The sequence below is a fragment of the Hyperolius riggenbachi genome, chromosome 12, assembly GCF_040937935.1.
Source record: "Hyperolius riggenbachi isolate aHypRig1 chromosome 12, aHypRig1.pri, whole genome shotgun sequence".
Taxonomy (NCBI): domain Eukaryota; kingdom Metazoa; phylum Chordata; class Amphibia; order Anura; family Hyperoliidae; genus Hyperolius; species Hyperolius riggenbachi.
Genome location: NC_090657.1, coordinates 96,387,852 through 96,408,411, shown reverse-complemented (window position 1 = coordinate 96,408,411; position 20,560 = coordinate 96,387,852). Strand labels below are relative to the sequence as shown.

General features: G+C 44.7%; 1 protein-coding gene across 1 annotated transcript in view; it reads right to left on the bottom strand.

Annotated features, from left to right (window-relative positions):
- The window catches only part of LOC137542559 (serine/threonine-protein kinase 4-like), a 151,094-nt gene that overhangs the window by 108,467 nt on the left and 22,067 nt on the right, over window positions 1-20,560 (bottom strand). The window contains exon 2 of the mRNA XM_068264572.1: window positions 9,749-9,829. Coding sequence (XP_068120673.1) covers window positions 9,749-9,829 — 81 coding nt within the window. The remainder of the gene's footprint in view (window positions 1-9,748; window positions 9,830-20,560) is intronic.

Here is a 20,560-nt window from a genome sequence, read left to right as displayed (position 1 = left end):
AGGCCTAAGAGAATTATTGGTAGGGATGGTCAATGCAAATGCAAATCATTCAGAGTTGATGAAGGATTATGCAAATTTTGGATGCAAATATATGCAGCTTGCAAAGGCACGATTAAATGTGTCCATTTGCAAGCTGCATATATTTGCATATGATATGATTTGAATAATCCTGCATCAACTCATAATTGCATCTCATTGACCATCCCTAATTATTGGTGATATTAATGGGAGCTGGATCTGATCAGGAATGGAAAAGGAGATGCCTACAGTTCTGAGTTGATGCAAATTCAAATGTATCCATTTTCAAGATGCATACATTTTACCAAAATAACCATGAAATTTGCATCTATTCAGAATTATTTTAATCCATTGACCAACCCAAATCTTTAGCTATATGCATAACGTTTTACTTAACTTCCCAGCAGGGTTCTAGTCCTGGGAAAAGAGGTGAGTGGACTCTAAAACCGCTGCACTGAGTGTATCGCGGTGCACCGAAAAATGGGTGTGGTCATGCAGAACGTAAGCGTGGTCATGGGTGGGGCCAAATTTACATGACCTTAGCAGTGGTGTAAAAGGTCTGCCGGGGAAGTTTGAGCTCTGCCATAGTGTATGCCCAAAAATAGATGTAATCTGACAGCATTTCACCAAAAATACGCGTAATTTGGCAGTGGTTCCCCCAAAATAGACATAATCTGGCAGCAGCAGTTCCCCGAACATACACAATCTGGAAGCAGTTCCCCAAAATACGCGAAACCTGTCAGCGGATCACCCAAAATACATGTAATACATGTAATCTGGCAGCAGTGGTTCCCCAAACATACACAATCCTGCAGCGGTTTCCCAAAATACATGTAATCTGGCAGCAGCCGTTCCCCTAACATACACATAATCTGACAACAGTTCCACAAAGATAGGTACCCCCAGTATAGGTAGCCGGCTCTATAGGTGTCCCCAGATAAGTAGCCATGAGTATAGTTGTCCCCAGAATCGGTAGCCAGGTGTATAGATGTCCCCAGAATCGGTATCCAGGTGTATAGATGTCCCCAGAATCGGTAGCCAGGTGTAAAGATGTCCCCAGAACAGGTAGCCAGCTGTAAAGATGTCCCCAGAATAAGTAGCTAGGTGTAAAGATGTCCCCAAATTAGGTAGCAAGATCTATTGGTGTCCCCAAAATAGGTAGCAAGATCTATTGGTGTCCCCATAATAGGTAGCCAGGACTTTAGGGGATTCCCTAAACAGGAGAGGAGGCAGCGCAGTGAAGGAGGAGTGGTGGGCACAGTGGTGGGGAATAGGGGACATCTCCCCCCCCCCCTTCCCTCACCTTTGGGTCCCCCTTTTTCGCTCTCCCCTCCGGAATTTTTAAGTGTCGGCGGCTGGCAGTGGGCGGGGACTCACCGCTGTTCTTCCAGTCGCAGGAGGGAGATCCTGCGTGCCACTAGTCTGGTCTTGAGTAGACCAGACTAGCGGCGCGCAGAGCAGAGCTCCCTCCCGCGGCTAGAAGGACAGCGTAGAAGGGGGAGCCCCAGGTGAGGGAAACGTCCCCCTTCCCCACCGCTGTGCTAACCGCTCTCCCTTTTCTGCGCTGCCTCCCCTCCACTCCACATGCTAGGGGGGGATGTCGTCTACCCTCTGAAAAAAGTAGATGGACGTCGTCCACCCGCGTTCATGCAGGACTCGACCCCTGCTTCCCACCCAGAGATCAAAGTGATAATCTTGTAAAGGTTTATGATAAAGCCATCACTATTTTCAACTGCCTGAAGCTTGGAAGGATTTCCTACTTTTGTGCAATTAGCAGTCTGTTTGCTCCACTAGCTGCAGTTGAATTCTCTGTGGATCTTATGTTCTAAGTTGGATTATTTGCTTAATGCCCCCGCTTGCATGTTTGTACTCACATAGTTGTGCATAACAACAGCTTTTTTGTTTTGAACTTTGTGAATACCCTTGGTCCAAAGTGCTGTCTAACTGCTTGAACAGGTGGTGTTCATTACTGCCCATTATATAGGTTTTCAAAGTTTTTAATAGGTACTGTATGACATGAACCTTTTGCATATTGTTTGTACAGCAAGACAATTGGTTAATAAAGTATATTGACATTGTAATCCCCATACTGCAGCACTTTATACAATAGAACTGCCAAATAAATATACCTGGTAGCTGAACAGATTAATTGGATAGAAATACAGAAAGTTCAAAATACCATGTTCGGCTGTGTCCAGTAAGTGGTAAAATGATGAAATCTGGCAGAAAATATCTCAGCGCACATAAGCCCCATCGATAAATGGACTGCATATTTGCATTCAGTAAGGCAGTGTTTCTCAACATTTTATTGTTATGTACCCCTTTTAAAACCCTGTACTCACCAAGTACCCCCTAGCATAGTAAACATTATTATTAGTACCCCTTGACAAATGTATATTTAATCATAGTACATGCTAATTGGCTCTAAACAGTTTCCAAGCAATTATGATTGCTTTTAATTAGCTAAAACACTAACTTGGTGTTGTTTAAAAAGGATTTATCATTTTCTAAAACTCTAACTTTGTTATTCTTGGTTAAGTATATCAAGGCCGCGTACCCCCTGGAACCATCAGAAGTACCCCCTGCGGTACGTGTACCACACGTTGAGAACCTATGCAGTAAGGCATTAGGAATTCCCGCATATCAAAACATGAATATTAATCTGTAACGTATGGCTAAGGACTTAATTTGCTCAGCAGCTGTGTGTGAACTTTGTGGGAAAATCCCTTAGGGAGTGTGTCAGGCTGACCTTAAAGAGACACTGAAGCGAGACTAAATCTCGCTTCAGGTCTTATATATAGCAGGGGCACGTGTGCCCCTGCTAAAACGCCGCTATCCCGCGGCTTAACGGGGGTCCCTTCACCCCCAACCCACCCCCCGCAAACCTGGGTCGGAAAAAAGGTCGCTGGACCTGATCTTCCTGGAGGCAGGGCTAACGGCTGCAGCCCTGCCTCCAGTCGCGTCTATCAGACGTGCATCGCCGCCTCTCCCCCGCCCCTCTCAGTGAAGGAAGACTGAGAGGGGCGGGGGAGAGGCGGAGGTACGCGTCTGACAGACGCGCATGGGGCAGGGCTGCGGCGGTTAGCCCTGCCCCAACCAGGAAGCGCTCCCCCGCTGCTCGGAGGGGGTTTGGGGGGACAGGGACCCCCGTTAAGCCGCGCTATAGCGGCGTTTTAGCAGGGGCACGCATGCCCCTGCTAGCTATGAGGTCTGAAGCGAGATCTATTCTCGCTTCAGACTCTCTTTAAGGCTGCTTACACACTAAGACGTTACAGGCTCACGTCAGTGCGCCTGTAACGCTCCCCCAACGCACAGCAATGTAACACAAGTGGGCTGTTCACACAGCCCACGTTGCGTTACATGTAACGCTGCACGTTGTTCGGAAAGTGCAGCATGCTACGGCGTTAGAGCGGCTATAGCCGCGTTAGACTGTTTGCACATGCGCAGTGGGGGGTGAGAGGAGGCGGGGAGATGCTGCTACAGTAGCCGTGCACATGGCTACTTAATATTCACTGCACTGGCGGCCGCTGATTGGCCGGCGGGACCACGTGATGCGGAGTGTCTCGCTCCGCATCACGTGGTCCCGCCGGCCAATCAGCGCCACTCTGGGAGACCTTATAAGAATAGAGCCGCCTAACGCGGCTCACTCTACCGTCCTCTCCCGCACCACCATACGTTGCATTAGGTGCACGTTATGCAACCTTAACGTAGCACCTAACGCAACGTCTTGGTGTGCAAGTAGCCTAAAGGGACACTTAAAGAGAACCCGAGATGGGTTTAAAAAAATCTTATTAGGATACAGAGGTACAGTCTGCATGCAATGCCCAGCTTCTGGGTCCATACAGTGTCCCCCCAGTCTTCCCCCGTGCTCTGCTGTACCCCATAAAAAAAAAGCAAAAACACCAGGCTAGCGACACGCAGATTGTCGCTAGCTGGCTGTTTACCTGAAGGCTGTCCGTCACCGCTCCTCTATCGCCTCCTCTATAGCGCAGCTCCCCGCCTGTGCCCCTTCTTTTCCTGCCTCCATAAGCCGATTGGAGGAAGTTTACGGAAGCAAGGAGGGAAGGGACACAGGTGGGGAGCCGCGCTATAGAGGAGGCGGAGGAGCAGCGGTGACAGACAGCCTTCAGGTAAACAGCCAGCTAGCAACAATCTGTGTGTCGCTAGCCACGTGTGTGTGTGTGTGTGTGTGTGTGTGTGTGTGTGTGTGTGTGTGTGTGTGTGTGTGTGTGTGTGTGTGTGTGTGTGTGTGTGTGTGTGTGTACCAGCTAGAAAATTTTTTGTGCATACGTAGCAGTATTCATTTAGAAATTACAAGTTCCCAAAGTACTTTTTTTTTTTTGCTCTGAGAGCTGCAATTGCATTTTTATTCACAACTGCTGTATTTCTATTGTAATGTATCAGGAATGATTTCTGAGTACCTCTCTGTGTTCTGGAGTGTCTGCACAGTCAGAGAAGTGTTTACATTCCTCACTTGATACAATTAAGGAAACACAAGATAATCATTAATTCGGATGCGTCCAGGTTTCCCTGCAGGGAGCTTGTAACTCATGTGTTTAACTAGTTGAATGCTGTTCTAGAAAAAAATGTGGTAGTACAGAATATGCTGTAAATAGTCTTTTAGAGCAAAGAAGAAATGATGGGTTTCATTCCGCTTTAAAGCCTCATCTACATGGTACAATTTGCCATTAGATAGACAGATCTGTTAGATAGATCTAATAAGAAATTGCATCGTGTGTAGACGTCCAAATTGTTTCAGATTTCAGATTTTCAATTTTGCTATAGATTTTGCTTTGATAAGTACCCAAAATCTATTGCAAAATGTAACGCAATCCGATTGGATCGGTTGGAAATTATCTGATAGATCAGTCTAATAGATCCGATCTAATGGAAAATTGTACCGTGTAGATGAGGCTTAATAAGACATCAGGATGTCCACCAGAATGCCCAGTTTGAGATTATCCCTGAAACATCAAAAGAGTTCTGTAGGTATAATGGGTGGATTGGATCTGGGTGGGGAAAGCATGTGTAAAGGGGGTAGGGGCAGACCCTGAGAACAAGGCCAGAAATAAAGAAAACTGGCCACCAGCTTTAATAAAATTACATATGTAATAGTGTTAAAAAATATATATTGCCAACTATGCAGTATCATCATACTGAAACTCATAACAATTCTTTAAAACTAAAACCTATGTATTTAGGAGAAGATCGTACAACCGAGTGTTTCCACACTGCATGACAACTTCACCAGTTTTCTACAATCTAAAAAGGTGTCTTCACCCGCACTAAATGTCACATTACAGCTGTGTACATGAAGCACTCTGAGAATCCGGCACCCATTTTCTACAAGTTTATTGATGTCAACAAACAAAGCATGTAACGAGGAGGAAACCGACCTAACCTCATCATAGCTTGAGACCTGTTTTCTTTATTTAACATATATTAAGGAGAGATTTTGGTTTCCTGTTTTGTTGTAAGATTGCTGTTTGCAGCATGTTGCCACATTTTTCAGACTAAGGCCTTGTTCACATTATAAACAGCCAGCGCTATCGCAAGCGCTGAGCGATTTGAGGTTTTTTTAACGAGTTTTTCCCTGCTGTCAGAAAAGCGCTTTTGTAAGCGATTTTGCTCAGCAATGATTTTTTCACTTCCTGACGTCCGTCACTCTTTGCGCCGGAAATGAATAAATACAATTCGCCATATGCTATTTATTTTTTCTCCTGAGTTTTCTCCTAGGAGATAATATTTCATCTTAAAATACATTTGTAGTACTTTACAATGGAAAAAGTATCAACAATCTGGTGAAAAAGTACTATAAAAATTATTTTGAGTATTTGTTTGCTTGTTGGTGGTTTAAAATATCACCCAGGAGTAAACTCAGGTGAAAAAGTGAATTGCATACGGGCCAATGTATTTATTCATAAAAGCGCGGGGGTAATCGCTATACAAAGTGTTTTTTCAAGTGCTTTGCGATTTCCCTATACCTTCCATTGAGCAAAAGCGCTTTTCAAGAAAGTCAAAACGCTTACTTGTGAACACAGCCGTAGGAAATAATTACACAAGCGCTTTTAGAGCGAGTTGCAAAATCGCCAGCGTCTAAAAATAAAAAAAAAATCAGCAAACGCTCATTGTGTGAACGAGCCCTAATTCTCTATGTAAAACTATACACATTTTTCAATCTCATCCATCAACCATCAAGATGACAGCCGAATTATGTATCACGTGGTCCCCACTTATCTGAAAACCACCCCATATACCTCTTCCCATGGCGCACCTTGAACACTTGGAAAGAGAAAAGACTCATTCCCTTAAACTGAAATGGAGACTTAAAGGACAACTGTAGTTAGAGTTATATGGGAGCTGCCATATTTATTTCCTTTAAAACAATACTAGCTGCCTGGCTGTCCTGCTGATCCTCTGGGTCTAATACTTTTAGCCATAGACCCTAAACAAGCATGCATCAGATCAGGGTTTTTTTCATTATTGTCAGATCTGACAAGATAAGCTGCATGCTTTTTTCTAGTGTGATTCAGACACTACTGCAGCTAAATAGATTAGCGGGGCTTCCAGGCAACTGGTATTGCTCAACCACCTTTACAGCCGCCTAACGCCAATTGGCGGTCACAAGGTGGCTCCCCCAGGACCGGCCGAACGCTGAAAAACATCAAGTTCTAGGGGAGGAGATTAGCGGGGATCGCGCGTGTATCCCCGCTGAATGACAAAGCGCCGCTCCGAGATAATTCTACCAGCCCGTGATCGCAGCTGGCAGGCAAAAAAAAACTTATTTCACTTAGTACAGCGCTGCGATCTACCGCAGTGCTATACTGGGGACTGCCCTGTCACTTGGCTGTCCCCTGGAGTGCTTTAGAAAGTGATCGCTCTCATAGGCATACCAATGAGAGGCAAACGCTGTGATTGGCTGTCAGGGCAGGGAGGGAGGGGGGAGGAATAAATAAAGAAAACTTACATTTTTATTTATTTAAAAAAAAAAAAAAAACACGCTACAGCAGCAATCCGATGCTACCAACAGAAAACTCAGTTGGTGGCAATAAAAGTAGGAAATAGTAATTTGTGTGCCAAGTTGTAAGCTACGTTGTATGCTTTGCTAAGTTGTATGGTTCTGCAGCGAGCTGTTACAGCGAGCTGTTAAAGCTGCAGAGCAATGAATTGTAAAAAAAATAGCCTGGTCACTAGGGGGGTGTAATCCTGTGGTCCTCAACTGGTTAAAATGAAATAACTATGGCAGCCTCCATATTCTCCTCATTACAGATGTTTTTCAAGAGGAATTTTAACCTCCTGAGCGTTACACCACTCAGGAGGGTTTGGCTAGCCTGAGTCCCCCAGTGTAAATCTAATACATTTAGTGGCTTTATTACAAACTAGCCAGCACTAGGCTAGCTTGTTTAGGTGCCCCCAGCCCCTGATCCTCCTGATAGAACAGCTATATACATTACCCAGCCTCTATCCAGCGATGGCGCAGCCTCCCGCACAGCTCCGCTCTTCTCTATGGGGAGCATCGTACATGACGTCATGACGGCACAGACGTCATGCGCAGTCCCGATCCTCCCCATAGAGAAGATCGGAGCTGTGCGGGAGGCTGCGTGCGATCGCTGGAACCAGGCTGGGTAATGTATATAGCGGCTCAATCTGGGGGATCAGGGGGTGATGGCACCTGAACAAGCTAGCCTAGTGCTAGCTAACTTGTAATAAAGCCACTAAACTTATTAGATTTACACTGGAGACACCGTGTCAGGCATACCGCTCAGGGGGTTAACCAAGGATTAAACTTGATTCCAATCAGTAGTTGATACCCAATTTCACACAAGAAATCTTTACATTTTCTCAAACAGATCATCAGGGGGTCTGTATGGCTTGTATTGTGGTGAAACCCCTCCCACAGTGTGATGTCATAACCACGGTCCTGATAGTTTGATGTATGTGAACTTCATTGCATTGTGGGAAATAACAGCTTTTTCCAACTGCCACACAAGCAATGTCTCCCTCTGTACATAGAACTTTCAGTAAATGAATATTCCATACAGCTCACCTGGCAGGACTGAAGAGGTCACCATCAGTGGTAAATTTCAGAATGTAAATCAGGGAGAGGAAATATTTTACAATGGACAAACATTGACTAAGTAATTTATAAATGTTAGAGATCTTGCACTCCACATTCCGAGAATGCCCCATAGGGTTTGGGTCTGGAAACATGCTTGTCCAGTCCATCAACTTTACCCCAAGTTTCTTAAGCAAGGCGGTTGTTGACTTGGAGGTGTGTTTAGGGTTGTTATGTTGGAATACTGCACGGACAGTTCCAGACGCTGTACCGGGACCTGAGACTACACCTAGAAAAGTTCTACAGCTACTGCTGGATGTCCAGACCCCTGTAAGTATCCATACCTAAACAACCCACCCCCAAAACCTCTTTATCCATACCTAAACACCCCACCAAAACCCCTTTTTTATAGGCAGTGTGTCGTCAACTTCCGTTTTCCATTTGTTCCTATTGAGCTGCAAAACCCTTCCGGATCAGTTCCGCAGGGCACAACGTTCAGGAAAAATATGGTCTGCAGCATTTTTCCGGACCGGCCACCGGAACGTAAAATCCGGAAGGAAACGGATCCGGTGGGACGGACGGATGTATACGGACCCATAGGTTATCATTGGATCCAATCTCGTCCGTTCCGTTTGTACATTATACGTTCTGGATCCATTCCGGAAAAAAAATGCAAGTGTGAACCCGGCCTTAGAAGAGGCTTCCTTCTGGGTAAACAGCCATGGTCTGAGCACGTACAGGCTGTATATTTTTTCGGGGGAAGCCAATTAACTTATCTGTATGTTTTTGGGATGTGGGATGAAATCGGAAGGAAACCCACGCAGACACAGGGAGAACATACAAACTACATGCAGATGGGATTTGAACCAGGGACCCAGTGCTGCAAGGCAAGAGTGCTATCCACTACACCGCCACGCTTTCCACACAAAGCATGAACTGGTGGTAGGTCATGAGGACTGGTTTGAAAAACACTGACCTAATTAAAGAGGTCCATAGAAGGACAACCAGCGAACCAGTGACAAGGTCATTGGCAAGGCTCAGTAAAGTGCATGGTGTACAATAGTTTGTTAGGTTAATCCATACCCACAAAGGAGGCAAGGTGGAGCAATCTGATAAAACACGTAATACCAATCATAAAGTAGAGAAGAGTAAGAACACAGTGCATTGCTCCTTGTTGTGTGGGGTGGTGTAAAAACCGGCCAGTCAGTGTCCATTCTGACCTCTCTCTCTCCTGCCAAATAGACCACACAACGGAAGTAAGCATCAGAAATGACCCATAGAGCAATGAAAGAAGGTGGCCTAGTCTAAAGAAGGACATCTGTTATATCAAAATACCCAGCATCTCACTCGGGCTGAGAATCAATGGAATGGAGTGAAGAAACAAGTACAATTCTTAAGGATCTGCTGCTAATATATGGGTGTCAAAAGCCATAGGACAGCATCAGAGATTTTCTGTAGTCCATATCTCAGTGAGTCAGAGCTGTTTGGTGGCACAAGGTGGCTTCAATATCTTAGTTGACAAGTGTATATTGAGCTGAAATTCTTTTATATTTGATTTTAAGTGGGCTTTATCAGTGTAATTTCCAAGCAAGGAACTCAGTAAAGACCAGTAATGGGGGGAAATTAGGCAGACACAAAGGCTTCCACACAAATTGAAAAATGGAACACACTCACCCTTCTCCAAGTTTCTCCAGGACATCAAAGACTTCCTCGGGTTGCCTATTCAAGTTCTCTTCACTTAACTTTTTTAACTGCCTGTGTGAAAAAGCAGACAGAAAATTAGTTCTCTGACCAGGACACTGAAAGCATGACAAATCTATATCGAAAATATTAAAGCAGACAAGCAGAAAACAAAGCACTACTCTCAGTCCCAACATCAGTCTACCCACATCCGAGAAGTCATGTCTGCCGGCAGCTCACTGGATCAAGACTGTTCTGAGCCAGGAAAAAAAACTTACAGGGGAATTCAATCTACTGTACTTGTAAAATTCCCATTCTGTACAAAAACTGAAACTGTGGCTGGCCAGGGGGGAGGAGTGAGGATGACATTGCAAATTGTATCAAGGAAGGTACTTTTTTCGTAATGTTTATATAGAAGATAATGCTCTACTAGGGCAAACGATATGACAAATGAGCACTATCTCCATACAAAAACACAAAATAAAAAAAAAACAAAAAACAAAAAACAAAAACACACACACACAAATGATAGATAATAATAATAATTATAATAACAACATACATACATACACACACACATACATACACACACACACACATATACATACACACACACACACACACACCCACACAGTGTGTGTGTGCATATGTGTACGGTATATGTGTATATACTGTGTATACATATATATATATATATATACACACACACACACACACACACACACACACACACACACACACACACACACACACACACACACACACACACACACACACACACACACACACACACATTTTTTTCTTTTTGTGGCACAGAGGATAGGTAGCAGGTACTCTTTCCTTCTGGGAGAGGCAGAGTCCTGGAAGCAAGTCTGTAGAAGCAGTCCTTGTGGATCACCAGCACCAAGCCTTATTGTAAATAGTTTGCTCAGCACAAAATAAGGCAATATGTACAGGTAATAAAAACGTTTCCACTAGATGAGCTAGTAACTAAACTTAACACCAAGAATCCCACTTTATACAGTATATCCTGTCTTAAAAAAACCTCAAATGTTACAGGGGGGGGCCTGATGCACCAAGCAGCGGTAAAATTGCCGTGTGCAGGCAGCGCATGGCAATTTTACCGGTAGTAATGGTAGGTAGGTAAGCACGATACTGGGGTTAAAGAGAAACCGTGACCAAGAATTGAACTTCATCCCAATCAGTAGCTGATACCCCCCCCCCCTTTTACATGAGAAATCTATTCCTTTTCACAAATGGATCATCAGGGGGCTCTGTATGGCAGATATTGTGGTGAAAGCCCCTCCCACAGGAGACTGTGAGGACCATTTTCCTGGCGGTTTCTTGTCTGTGAACCTTGTTGCATTGTGGGAAATAGCTGTTCACAGCTGTTTCCAACTGCCAAAAAAGCAAGCAGCAGGTACTTCCAGCGACATCACCTGCCAGCAGTAAAAATGTCACCATGTGATAAATGTCAGAATGTAAATCAAGGAGAGGAAAGCTTTTACAATGGGCAAATACTGACTAAATTCTTTATACATAATTATAGTAAAAATGAAGCACTTTTTAACCACTTAAGGACCGCCCCCAGCCGATGGGCAGCGGCAAAGTCAGGGCCTAAACGACCGCAATACGCCCATCGGCGGGGGCGGATGCAGGCGTGGTTATGTGGCGATCGCGTCATTCGACCTTTTGGTCTAAGACTACTCCTCACGGTTTAGGGCCCCTAAAATGCCAGGGCAGTATAGGAACCCCACAAATGACCCCATTTTAGAAAGAAGACACCCCAAGGTATTCCGTTAGGAGTATGGTGAGTTCATAGACGATTTTATTTTTTTTCACAAGTTAGCGGAAAATGACACTTTGTGAAAAAACAAAATTAAAATCAATTTCCGCTAACTTGTGACAAAAAAAAAATCTTCTATGAACTCACCATACTCCTAACAGAATACCTTGGGGTGTCTTCTTTCTAAAATGGGGTCATTTGTGGGGTTCCTATACTGCCCTGGCATTTTAGGGGCCCTAAACCGTGAGGAGTAGTCTTGAAACCAAATGTCACAAAATGACCTGTGAAATCCTAAAGGTACTCATTGGACTTTGGGCCCCTTAGCGCAGTTAGGGTGCAAAAAAGTGCCACACATGTGGTATTGCCGTACTCAGGAGAAGTAGTATAATGTGTTTTGGGGTTTATTTTTACACATACCCATGCTGAGTGGGAGAAATATCTCTGTAAATAGACACTTGTGTGTAAAAAAAAATAAAAAAATTGTCATTTACGGAGATATTTCTCCCACCAAGCATGGGTATGTGTAAAAATACACCCCAAAACACATTATACTACTTCTCCTGAGTACGGCAATACCACATGTGTGGCACTTTTTTGCAGTCTAACTGCGCTAAGGGGCCCAAAGTCCAATGAGCATCTTTAGGCTTTACAGGGGTGCTTACAATTAGGCACCCCCCAAAATGCCAGGACAGTGAACACACCCCACCAATGACCCCATTTTGGAAAGTAGACACTTCAAGGTATTCAGAGGGGAGCATAGTGAGTCCGTGGCAGATTTCATTTTTTTTTGTAGCAAGTTAGAAGAAATGGAAACTTTTTTTTTTGTCACAAAGTGTCATTTTCCGCTAACTTGTGACAAAAAATAAAATCTTCTATGAACTCACCATGCCTCTCACTGAATACTTTGGAATGTCTTCTTTCCAAAATGGGGTAATTTGGGGAGTATTTATACTATCCTGGAATTTTAGCACCTCATGAAACATGACAGGTGGTCAGAAAGTCAGAGATGCTTCAAAATGGGAAAATTCACTTTTGGCACCATAGTTTGTAAACGCTATAACTTTTACCCAATCCAATAAATATACACTGAATGGGTTTTTTTTTTAATCAAAGACATCTAGCAGAATAACTTTTGCGCTCAAATGTATAGGAAATTTTACTTTATTTGAAAAATGTCAGCACAGAAAGTTAAAAAAGTCATTTTTTTGTCAAAATTCATGTCTTTTTTGATGAATATAATAAAAAGTAAAACTCGCAGCAGCAATCAAATAGCACCAAAAGAAAGCTGTATTAGTGACAAGAAAAGGAGGTAAAATTCATTTAGGTGGTAGGTTGTATGACCGAGCAATAAACCGTGAAAGCTGCAGTGGTCTGAATGGAAAAAAAGGCTCTGGTCCTTAAAGAGGAACTGTAACGACAAAACGTCCCCTGGGGGGTACTCACCTCGGGTGGGGGAAGCCTCCGGATCCTAATGAGGCTTCACACGCCGTCCTCCATCCCTCAGGGGTCTCGCTGCAGCCCTCCGTGCAGCGGTGACGTCAATATTTACCTTCTCGGCTCCTGCGCAGACGCTCTGACGGCTGTCGGCTCCGAAGTAGGCGGAAATACCCGATCGCCGTCGGGTCTGCTCTACTGCGCAGGCGCAAGTTTCCGGCGCCTGCGCAGTAGAGCGGACCCGCCGGAGATCGGGTATTTCCGTCTATTTCCATGCCGAAAGCAGCCACAGCGCCCCCGCTGGAGCCAGCAAAGGTAAATATTGAATCTACAGTCGGGTCTGTCGCCGGCTGTTCGAAAGGGCTGCAGCGAGACCCCCGTGGGACAGAGGACGGCGTGGGAAGCCTCATTAGGATCCGGAGACTTCCCCCACCCGAGGTGAGTACCCCCCAGGGGAGGTTTTTGATGTTACAGAGTCTCTTTAAGGGGCGAAAAGACTGTGGTCCTCAAGTGGTTAATTACATCATTTTCACTGGAGTTCCTCTTTAAGTGCACACTAGTATGGTAACACACGATACACGTGGCGTATAGCGCATTACCATAGCAATGTGCATGTTGCCCCAGTAACGTGCATTGCATTGTTAAATAGGAAATAAATATTAGCACAAGTTGCCTGGCTGCCCCCCGATCCTGTGTCCCTAATAATTTTAGCCATAGACTCTGAACGAGAATGCAGATCAGGTGCGCTGACTTAAGACTGACTGGATTAGCCACATGCTTGTTACAGAGTTGTAACTTAGGGTACGTACAGACATACGATAACGATCGTTCGTTCTGAACGACGAACGATGTTAAAGGAGGTATCGGCCGATGATCGTTTGAAGAAAGGCTACTTTGAACATTGTTCGTGTACGAACGATCTTGGAACGAGCGTTGCGTGCACAACATGATATATAAACTGATTTCAAATACAAGTGTCAAAAAGAACAGCATGAGCATGTGCAAAGCTTTGAGAACGAACGATCAACGACCGATCGTTGTACAGACATTACTTTTTGAACGATGGTCGTTGGAAAAGATCTGGCAGAATGGATCGTTCTTTACCAACGACATATCTCGTTGGTCGGTCGTTTTAATGATCGTTCGTGCACTTTTTACAAATGATCGTCGGGCAATGCCGTCGGTAACGATCGTTTTAAACGACTATAGTCGCATGTCTGTACGCACCCTTAGACACTACCTATGTCAAAAGATCAACAGGATGGCTAGGCCCCTGGTATTGTTTACAAGGAAATACGGTAAATATGGCAGACTCCATATCACTCTTATCTCGGGTTCCCTTAAAGAGGAACTCCAGTGAAAATAATGTAGTAAAAAAAGTGCTTCATTTTTTACCATAATTATGTATGAATGATTTAGTCAGTGTTTGCCCATTGTAAAATCTTTCCTCTCCCAGATTCACATTCTGACATGTATTATATGGTGACATTTTTACTGTGGGCAGGTTATGTAGCTGCTCCTAGCTGTTTTGGCTGTTAGAGACAGCTGTAAACAGCTAATTCCTGTCTGTGAACATTGTTACATTGTGGCAGTTTGCCCAGAGTACCTCGGTACTCAGAGCTTCTTGTGGGAGGGGTTTCAGTACAAAATCAGTCATACAGCGCCCCCTGATGGTCTGTTTGTGAAAATCATGATATTTCTCATGTAAAAGGGGGTATCAGCTACTGATTGGGATAAAGTTCAATTCTAGGTTGGAGTTTCTCTTTAAGTTGGCAGTATTACTACCTCACAAGTCCTATACTCCAGTGTATTTGTGAATTAATGCCTCTTTTTTCAAAAGCATTAAGGAGTGGTTTTCACTTTGTCTCACTGTCCCAAAGGATGACACTGTTGGCCATCCACTGCATCCCAGTCCATCTCCAGTCATCTCGACTACATCTTGCCATTGAACCAAGATGGACTAGGACAAGAGAGTGAGCCTCATTAACTGCACAACTCTTCCTTTCTACAATCCAATTCATGCGCATCTTAAGTCAAGGCTAGCAAATGTGAACCCAGACGGCCCCAAGGATTGGTGCAATAAGCCTAATGCCGTGCAAGAAGTGTGCCAAGGCAAGGCATTGGCTCTAAATATGGCAGACAAAGAGGAACAAAGTCATAAGCTCAAAAGGGCAGGGCTCTCTCCCCCTTTTGTGTCTTGGTAACCATTATACATTTTATTCATCATGTGAATTTTATGACTGTCATTACCAATTCGACAATTTGTATTTTGTATCATTCTTTGTATTTTGTCACTAATTATGTATCTTGTATATTGGTGTACACCATTGTCTGTATTATTATGTACCCCATGTTTGTTTACTTTGTACAGCGCCACGGAATATGTTGGCGCTTTATAAATCAATAATAATAATAATAATAATAATAATAATACACGGATGGCATAATAAGGGAAGGATGGCTGAAAAACAACAGGGCGCTATTGGGAAAAGCAACAAAAAACCTAAACATTGTTAACAAGAAACATGGCAAACTTCTTTCTATATCTGCCATGTTTACAAGCGTGAAATGTATCTGGCATTACATATTGCTCTGCCTAATCACCTTACTACTCAAGTACACCTCCTTTCAAAGTATGCCATGATATTATACTGGCAAGTCGTGCTCTATGAAGTAGTTCATCCACTTTGGTCAGCTCTCACTTGTGACCCCTCGTTGCTGTTTTGCATGGAACAGCTGCCACACCCCAGGCAATGGCTTTGACTGGCTGGCAAAACGAAGTGAGGGTAGCCAACCAGTTTTAACTTTCGGCGAGTTAGAGAATGTCGACCCATGCATGTAAAGGCTGGATCCGGCAGACTGCGCGGAGGAAATCCCTAGACTGATTCAACAGGCAGGAATGTGGATACATCTGAGTGCTGTGATGCTTAAATAGGGCACAGTGAGACTCATCAGAACACGGTTGGCCATCCACTGCATCCCAGTCCATCTCCAGTCATCTCGACTACATCTTGCCATTGAACCAAGATGGACTAGGACAAGAGAGTGAGCCTCATGAACTGCACAACTCTTCCTTTCTATAATCAATTAATGCGCAAGTCAAGGCTAGCAAATGTGAACCCAGATGGCCCCAAGGATTGGTGGAATAAGCCTAATGCCGTGCAGGATGTGGCAGATGAAGAGGAACATAGACATACACGGATGGCATAAGGGAAGGATGGCTGAAAAACAACAAGGCGCTATTGGGAAAAGCAACACATAGCCAAAACATTAACAAGAAACATGTCAAACGTCTTTCTAAATCTGCCACGGTTACAAGCGCGAAATGTATCTTGCATTACATATTGCTCTGCCCAGTCATCTTACTACTCAAGCACACCTCCTTTAAAAGAATACCATGATGTTATCATGGCTCTGAAAACCATCCCTCACTGCCATCTTTGATATTTCCACAATAAATGAACAGCGATACTTTCACGGCAGTCCTATAGTATTTTCTTTACCCAACACCACTTGCATTCTTACAGGCTCCCCCACCACTTATTAGCTTAAAGAGAACCCAATATAAACCTTTTTGTAAAAAAATAAATTCTGCTTGATCTGGGGGCTAGCCGCATCAGGTAGCCTCAATTACCGCTGCTCTCTGACGCTCCCGTGGCCATTCATTCTTTGCTTTTGGTTTCAGCAACCCCTGGGGTCAAGATGCTGCAGTTCTGTGCTCATCATCTCTCAAGGAGGTGGAAGCAAGGCAGAGCTGCCCAATGAGAGCTGGGTAGGAGGTGTTAGGAACGCCCCTGTGGGTGTTTTGCAGGAGTGCCTCTCAGGCAAGGTTGCCCCTCCCCCTCGAGACACACAACATGTAGGCAATTTAAGGGAGTGACAGCGTGGCATGGGGGGCAGAGAGTGGTGCATAGGGAACACAGAGCCATGTCATGGACCAGGTAACGTGCCTCTGTACCCCATTTCCCCCCCTTGCACAGGGTACACTTTAAAGCAGCACATTCATACATATTTACTTTCATGTAAATGTAGTGCATCTAGTGCTAAAATATTGGGCATTAGGAGGATTCTGGCAATACTAGCCTCTGTGGCCTGCAGAACTTGTAATTCAGGTTTTTGTTGGGGTATGTGGACACAGTGAGTGTGTCCTTTGCATTCGGCTTCCATACATGAAAATGGCTGCTGGTACCCCTGGAAAGTATGTCCTGCTTCCAGCTGTTAGTTTTATAGTGCTGACTTGCAAATGAATCCTGCAATACGACTGGTTGTTATAAGCTACAAGTATAATTGCAGACATCAAGCCCTGGATTACAGGCTTCATTTCTCTCTAAGAAGAGGTATAGTAAATTATTGACGACTGTTGCCCACTAGACCGGTCACCATAGCTAGAGGTGGCGACAGTTGGTCGATGGGAGCAGCTTAGTGAAGTATTAAGGGAAAGCTAGGCTGAAGTTGTACTCCATACATATCTTATAATATACCTGAAGCAGGTAGAGGAAATGAAAATTAGATACTCGCCACAATAGAGGGAAACATCTGGCTAATCCAGAGGCTTTTTTTATCGTCCTGTAGCCATTCCAGTGCTGGGTCCCTCTGAATATATTCAACAAGCGCTTTCCCAATATGTTCTTGTGGCCGCACTCACGGCGGTGTATGAGGGCATCTGTACTGCGCCTGCACGAGTATGGTCCGTGATTGCCCAGTAGCATGAGGTGCACGAGCAGTTTCGTGCTACAAGGCATGTTTGGACCGTACTCACGCAGGCACAGTGCAGCCGTGTATACATCATACACTGATAGGAGGGCGGCCACAAAGAGGGTCCCGAGCAGCAGTAGGGGGCACCGGGGGGGGGGGGGGGGGTGTCAAGGCTATCCAGAGGACCATACTCATGCAGGCACAGTGCAGCCGCAATCATACACGGATTCCTATGTCGGTGCTACAGAACCACAGATTTTAAGCGCCTGTGGTGATTTTCCGCATCCCCTGCCACCACAGTGCATGTTGGGAGATGTAGTCCACTAGTGTGCTCACATGTCCCGGCCAGGAGATGTAATCACATTAATGTAGCGGATACATGTTGAAAATGTCACATTTTAAGTGATAAAAATGTGAAAAATCTGTATGTTTAAAGCAACTTCAAGAGTGTGCTTTGTCTTTGTCAATCAGGGTAATTCAGGGAGGAAATTCCCAAGGACTTCTACCTGACCTTTCTCAGTTGTTTATCAAATGTGTTACCATGGGGAAATTTGAAAAAAAATCATATCCATATACTGTATATCCAGAAGCTGGAGGGGTCATTTTTTGCTACCACAACAGCTACTGGTGTTTTGCAATGCAATGCCAACAATGTGCCATGTCATACATTCTAATCCAAAAAGTCAGTGGGCAAAGACTAATGCTTTTTGGTCACCACAACAGATGCCTGCTGGGACCTTAATTTCTGCATTCAGCTTGCCATCCTCCTTTTTACAAGTACTAAGGTCTGGTACACACAGGCAGATCCATTTGAACAATGTGTCATTCCAACTGATTGCACAGACTGAACATTCACAAGCACCAGAACAGTGTACACACGTATATGAGGATGCTTATGACTGCTCTTGTGGTCTGCACAATTTCTTGCAGCTGCCGGTAAAAATCACTGACTGATCAAGATTTACCAGCAGTGTTCTCCCCAGGCTCTTTTAGGCGGGTGCTCCACCCGGCTAGTTTTGGTGAGCACCCGGCTGTCGTCGGCTCACCTCCTTCTCTGCTTCAAGCAGAGTTGTGCAGAGAAGCGTTGGCCCTGCATTCCCTCATCTTGCCCCACCCGGCTACATTTTCAGGCCACCCGGCTGGAAAAAAATTCTGGGGAGAACACTGCAGCATGTCTGATCTCACAATGGGGTTGATGCACTAAACAGCGGGAATACTATCGTTACTAATGGCAGTGTATAAAGCGAGAGTTACGTTATTAGTGTGACACTAGTACTCTAGTTGTGCAATCGTTGCTATGGCAAAACACATTACTAACGAGGGGGGTCGCGCTACTAGTGTAACTCACAGTACACTGCTGCTGGGAGTAACGGTAATATTGCTGTGCACTGTCAATATTACCACAGGGTATCACCCCAATGCCTGATTAAATGATCACCTGAGATGGCTCTAAAGGGAAATGCCCGGTCTATGGGCATATTTAAAGGAAATGTGCAAGGGAACTTAAACAAAAGTTGATCCTAGATGTGCATGACACCAATCCCCTCTTCAGGGGGTGAATAGCCAATCATCACACACGGAGTGGGCATCATGCACACCTACAGTCCACTTTATTATGTATTTACTTATTGTTTCACAACTATTTAAAGAAAACCAGAGACGAAAAAAATAACATTTATACATACCTGGGGTTTCCTCCAGACCCATCAGCCTGGATCGCTCCCACGCCGCCATCCTCCGCTGCCTCTGTCCGCTGGTACTGGCTCCCCCCGTACTACACAGGCGAATGCGTACAGAGCCAGAGGGGGCCCCTGTCCATGCGGAAGAATGGCCGCGTCCGGCGGAAGTGACGGGACACGGTACCAGCAATAGAGGCAGCAGAGGATGGCGGCGTGGGAGCGATCCAAGCTTATGGGGTTGGAGGAAACCCCAGGTATGTATAACATCTTGGTTTCATTTTTAACAAACCTTCGTCTCTGGTTTCCTTTCAGGATAAACCGTAACCAAGAACTGAACTTCATCCCAATAAGTAGCTGATACCCCCTTTCCCATGATAATTTTTTTCCTTTTCACAAACGGATCCTCAGGGGGCTCTGTATGGCAGATATTGTGGTGAAACCCCTCCCACAGTGTGATGTGAGGACCCTGGTCCTGACAGTTTCCTTTCTGTGAACCTCATTGCATTGTGGGAAATAACAGCTGTTTACAGCTGGGTCCAACTGCCAAAAAGGAAAGCAGCATCTCCTTCCACTAACATCACCTGCCAGCAGTAAAAATGTCACCATGTGATAAATGTCAGAAAATAAATCAGGAAGAGGAAATATTTTACAATGGGCAAACACTGACTAAATCATTTATACATAATCATTTTAAAAATTAAGCACTTTTGTTCATTACATTATTTTCACTGTTCCTCTTTAAAGGCAACCTGAACTTAGTAAAATTATTTAAAATAAACTCATGCGGTAACTTCAAATGAACATTACATAGTTACCTTGCCATCAGTTCCTCTCAGAAGCTCACCATTTTCTTCTGACAATGACCTCTTCCAGTTCTGACAACATTTTGTCACAAGCGAAATATATCAGTTGCTGTCAGTTATAGCTGAGAGGACAACTGATGTGGCAGGTAATGACCATGTTTCCCTATGGTTCAAGTGGGCAATGTTGCAGTTTAAGGCTCGGTTCACATTGAGTCTAAAATAGCTTACGTTCCGCTCCGATGAGCGGAACGCAGCAGCGGAAGCAATGCTTTCCCAATGGGAAAGTTCACATTGCTACGTTCCGCTCAGTTCAGCTCCCTGCGTTCCGCTTGTGGGAGCGGACGTTCCCGACCTGCACGATCCTTCCGCTCCGCTTCACGGAGCGGAGCGCAGCGCAGGAGCGGATAGG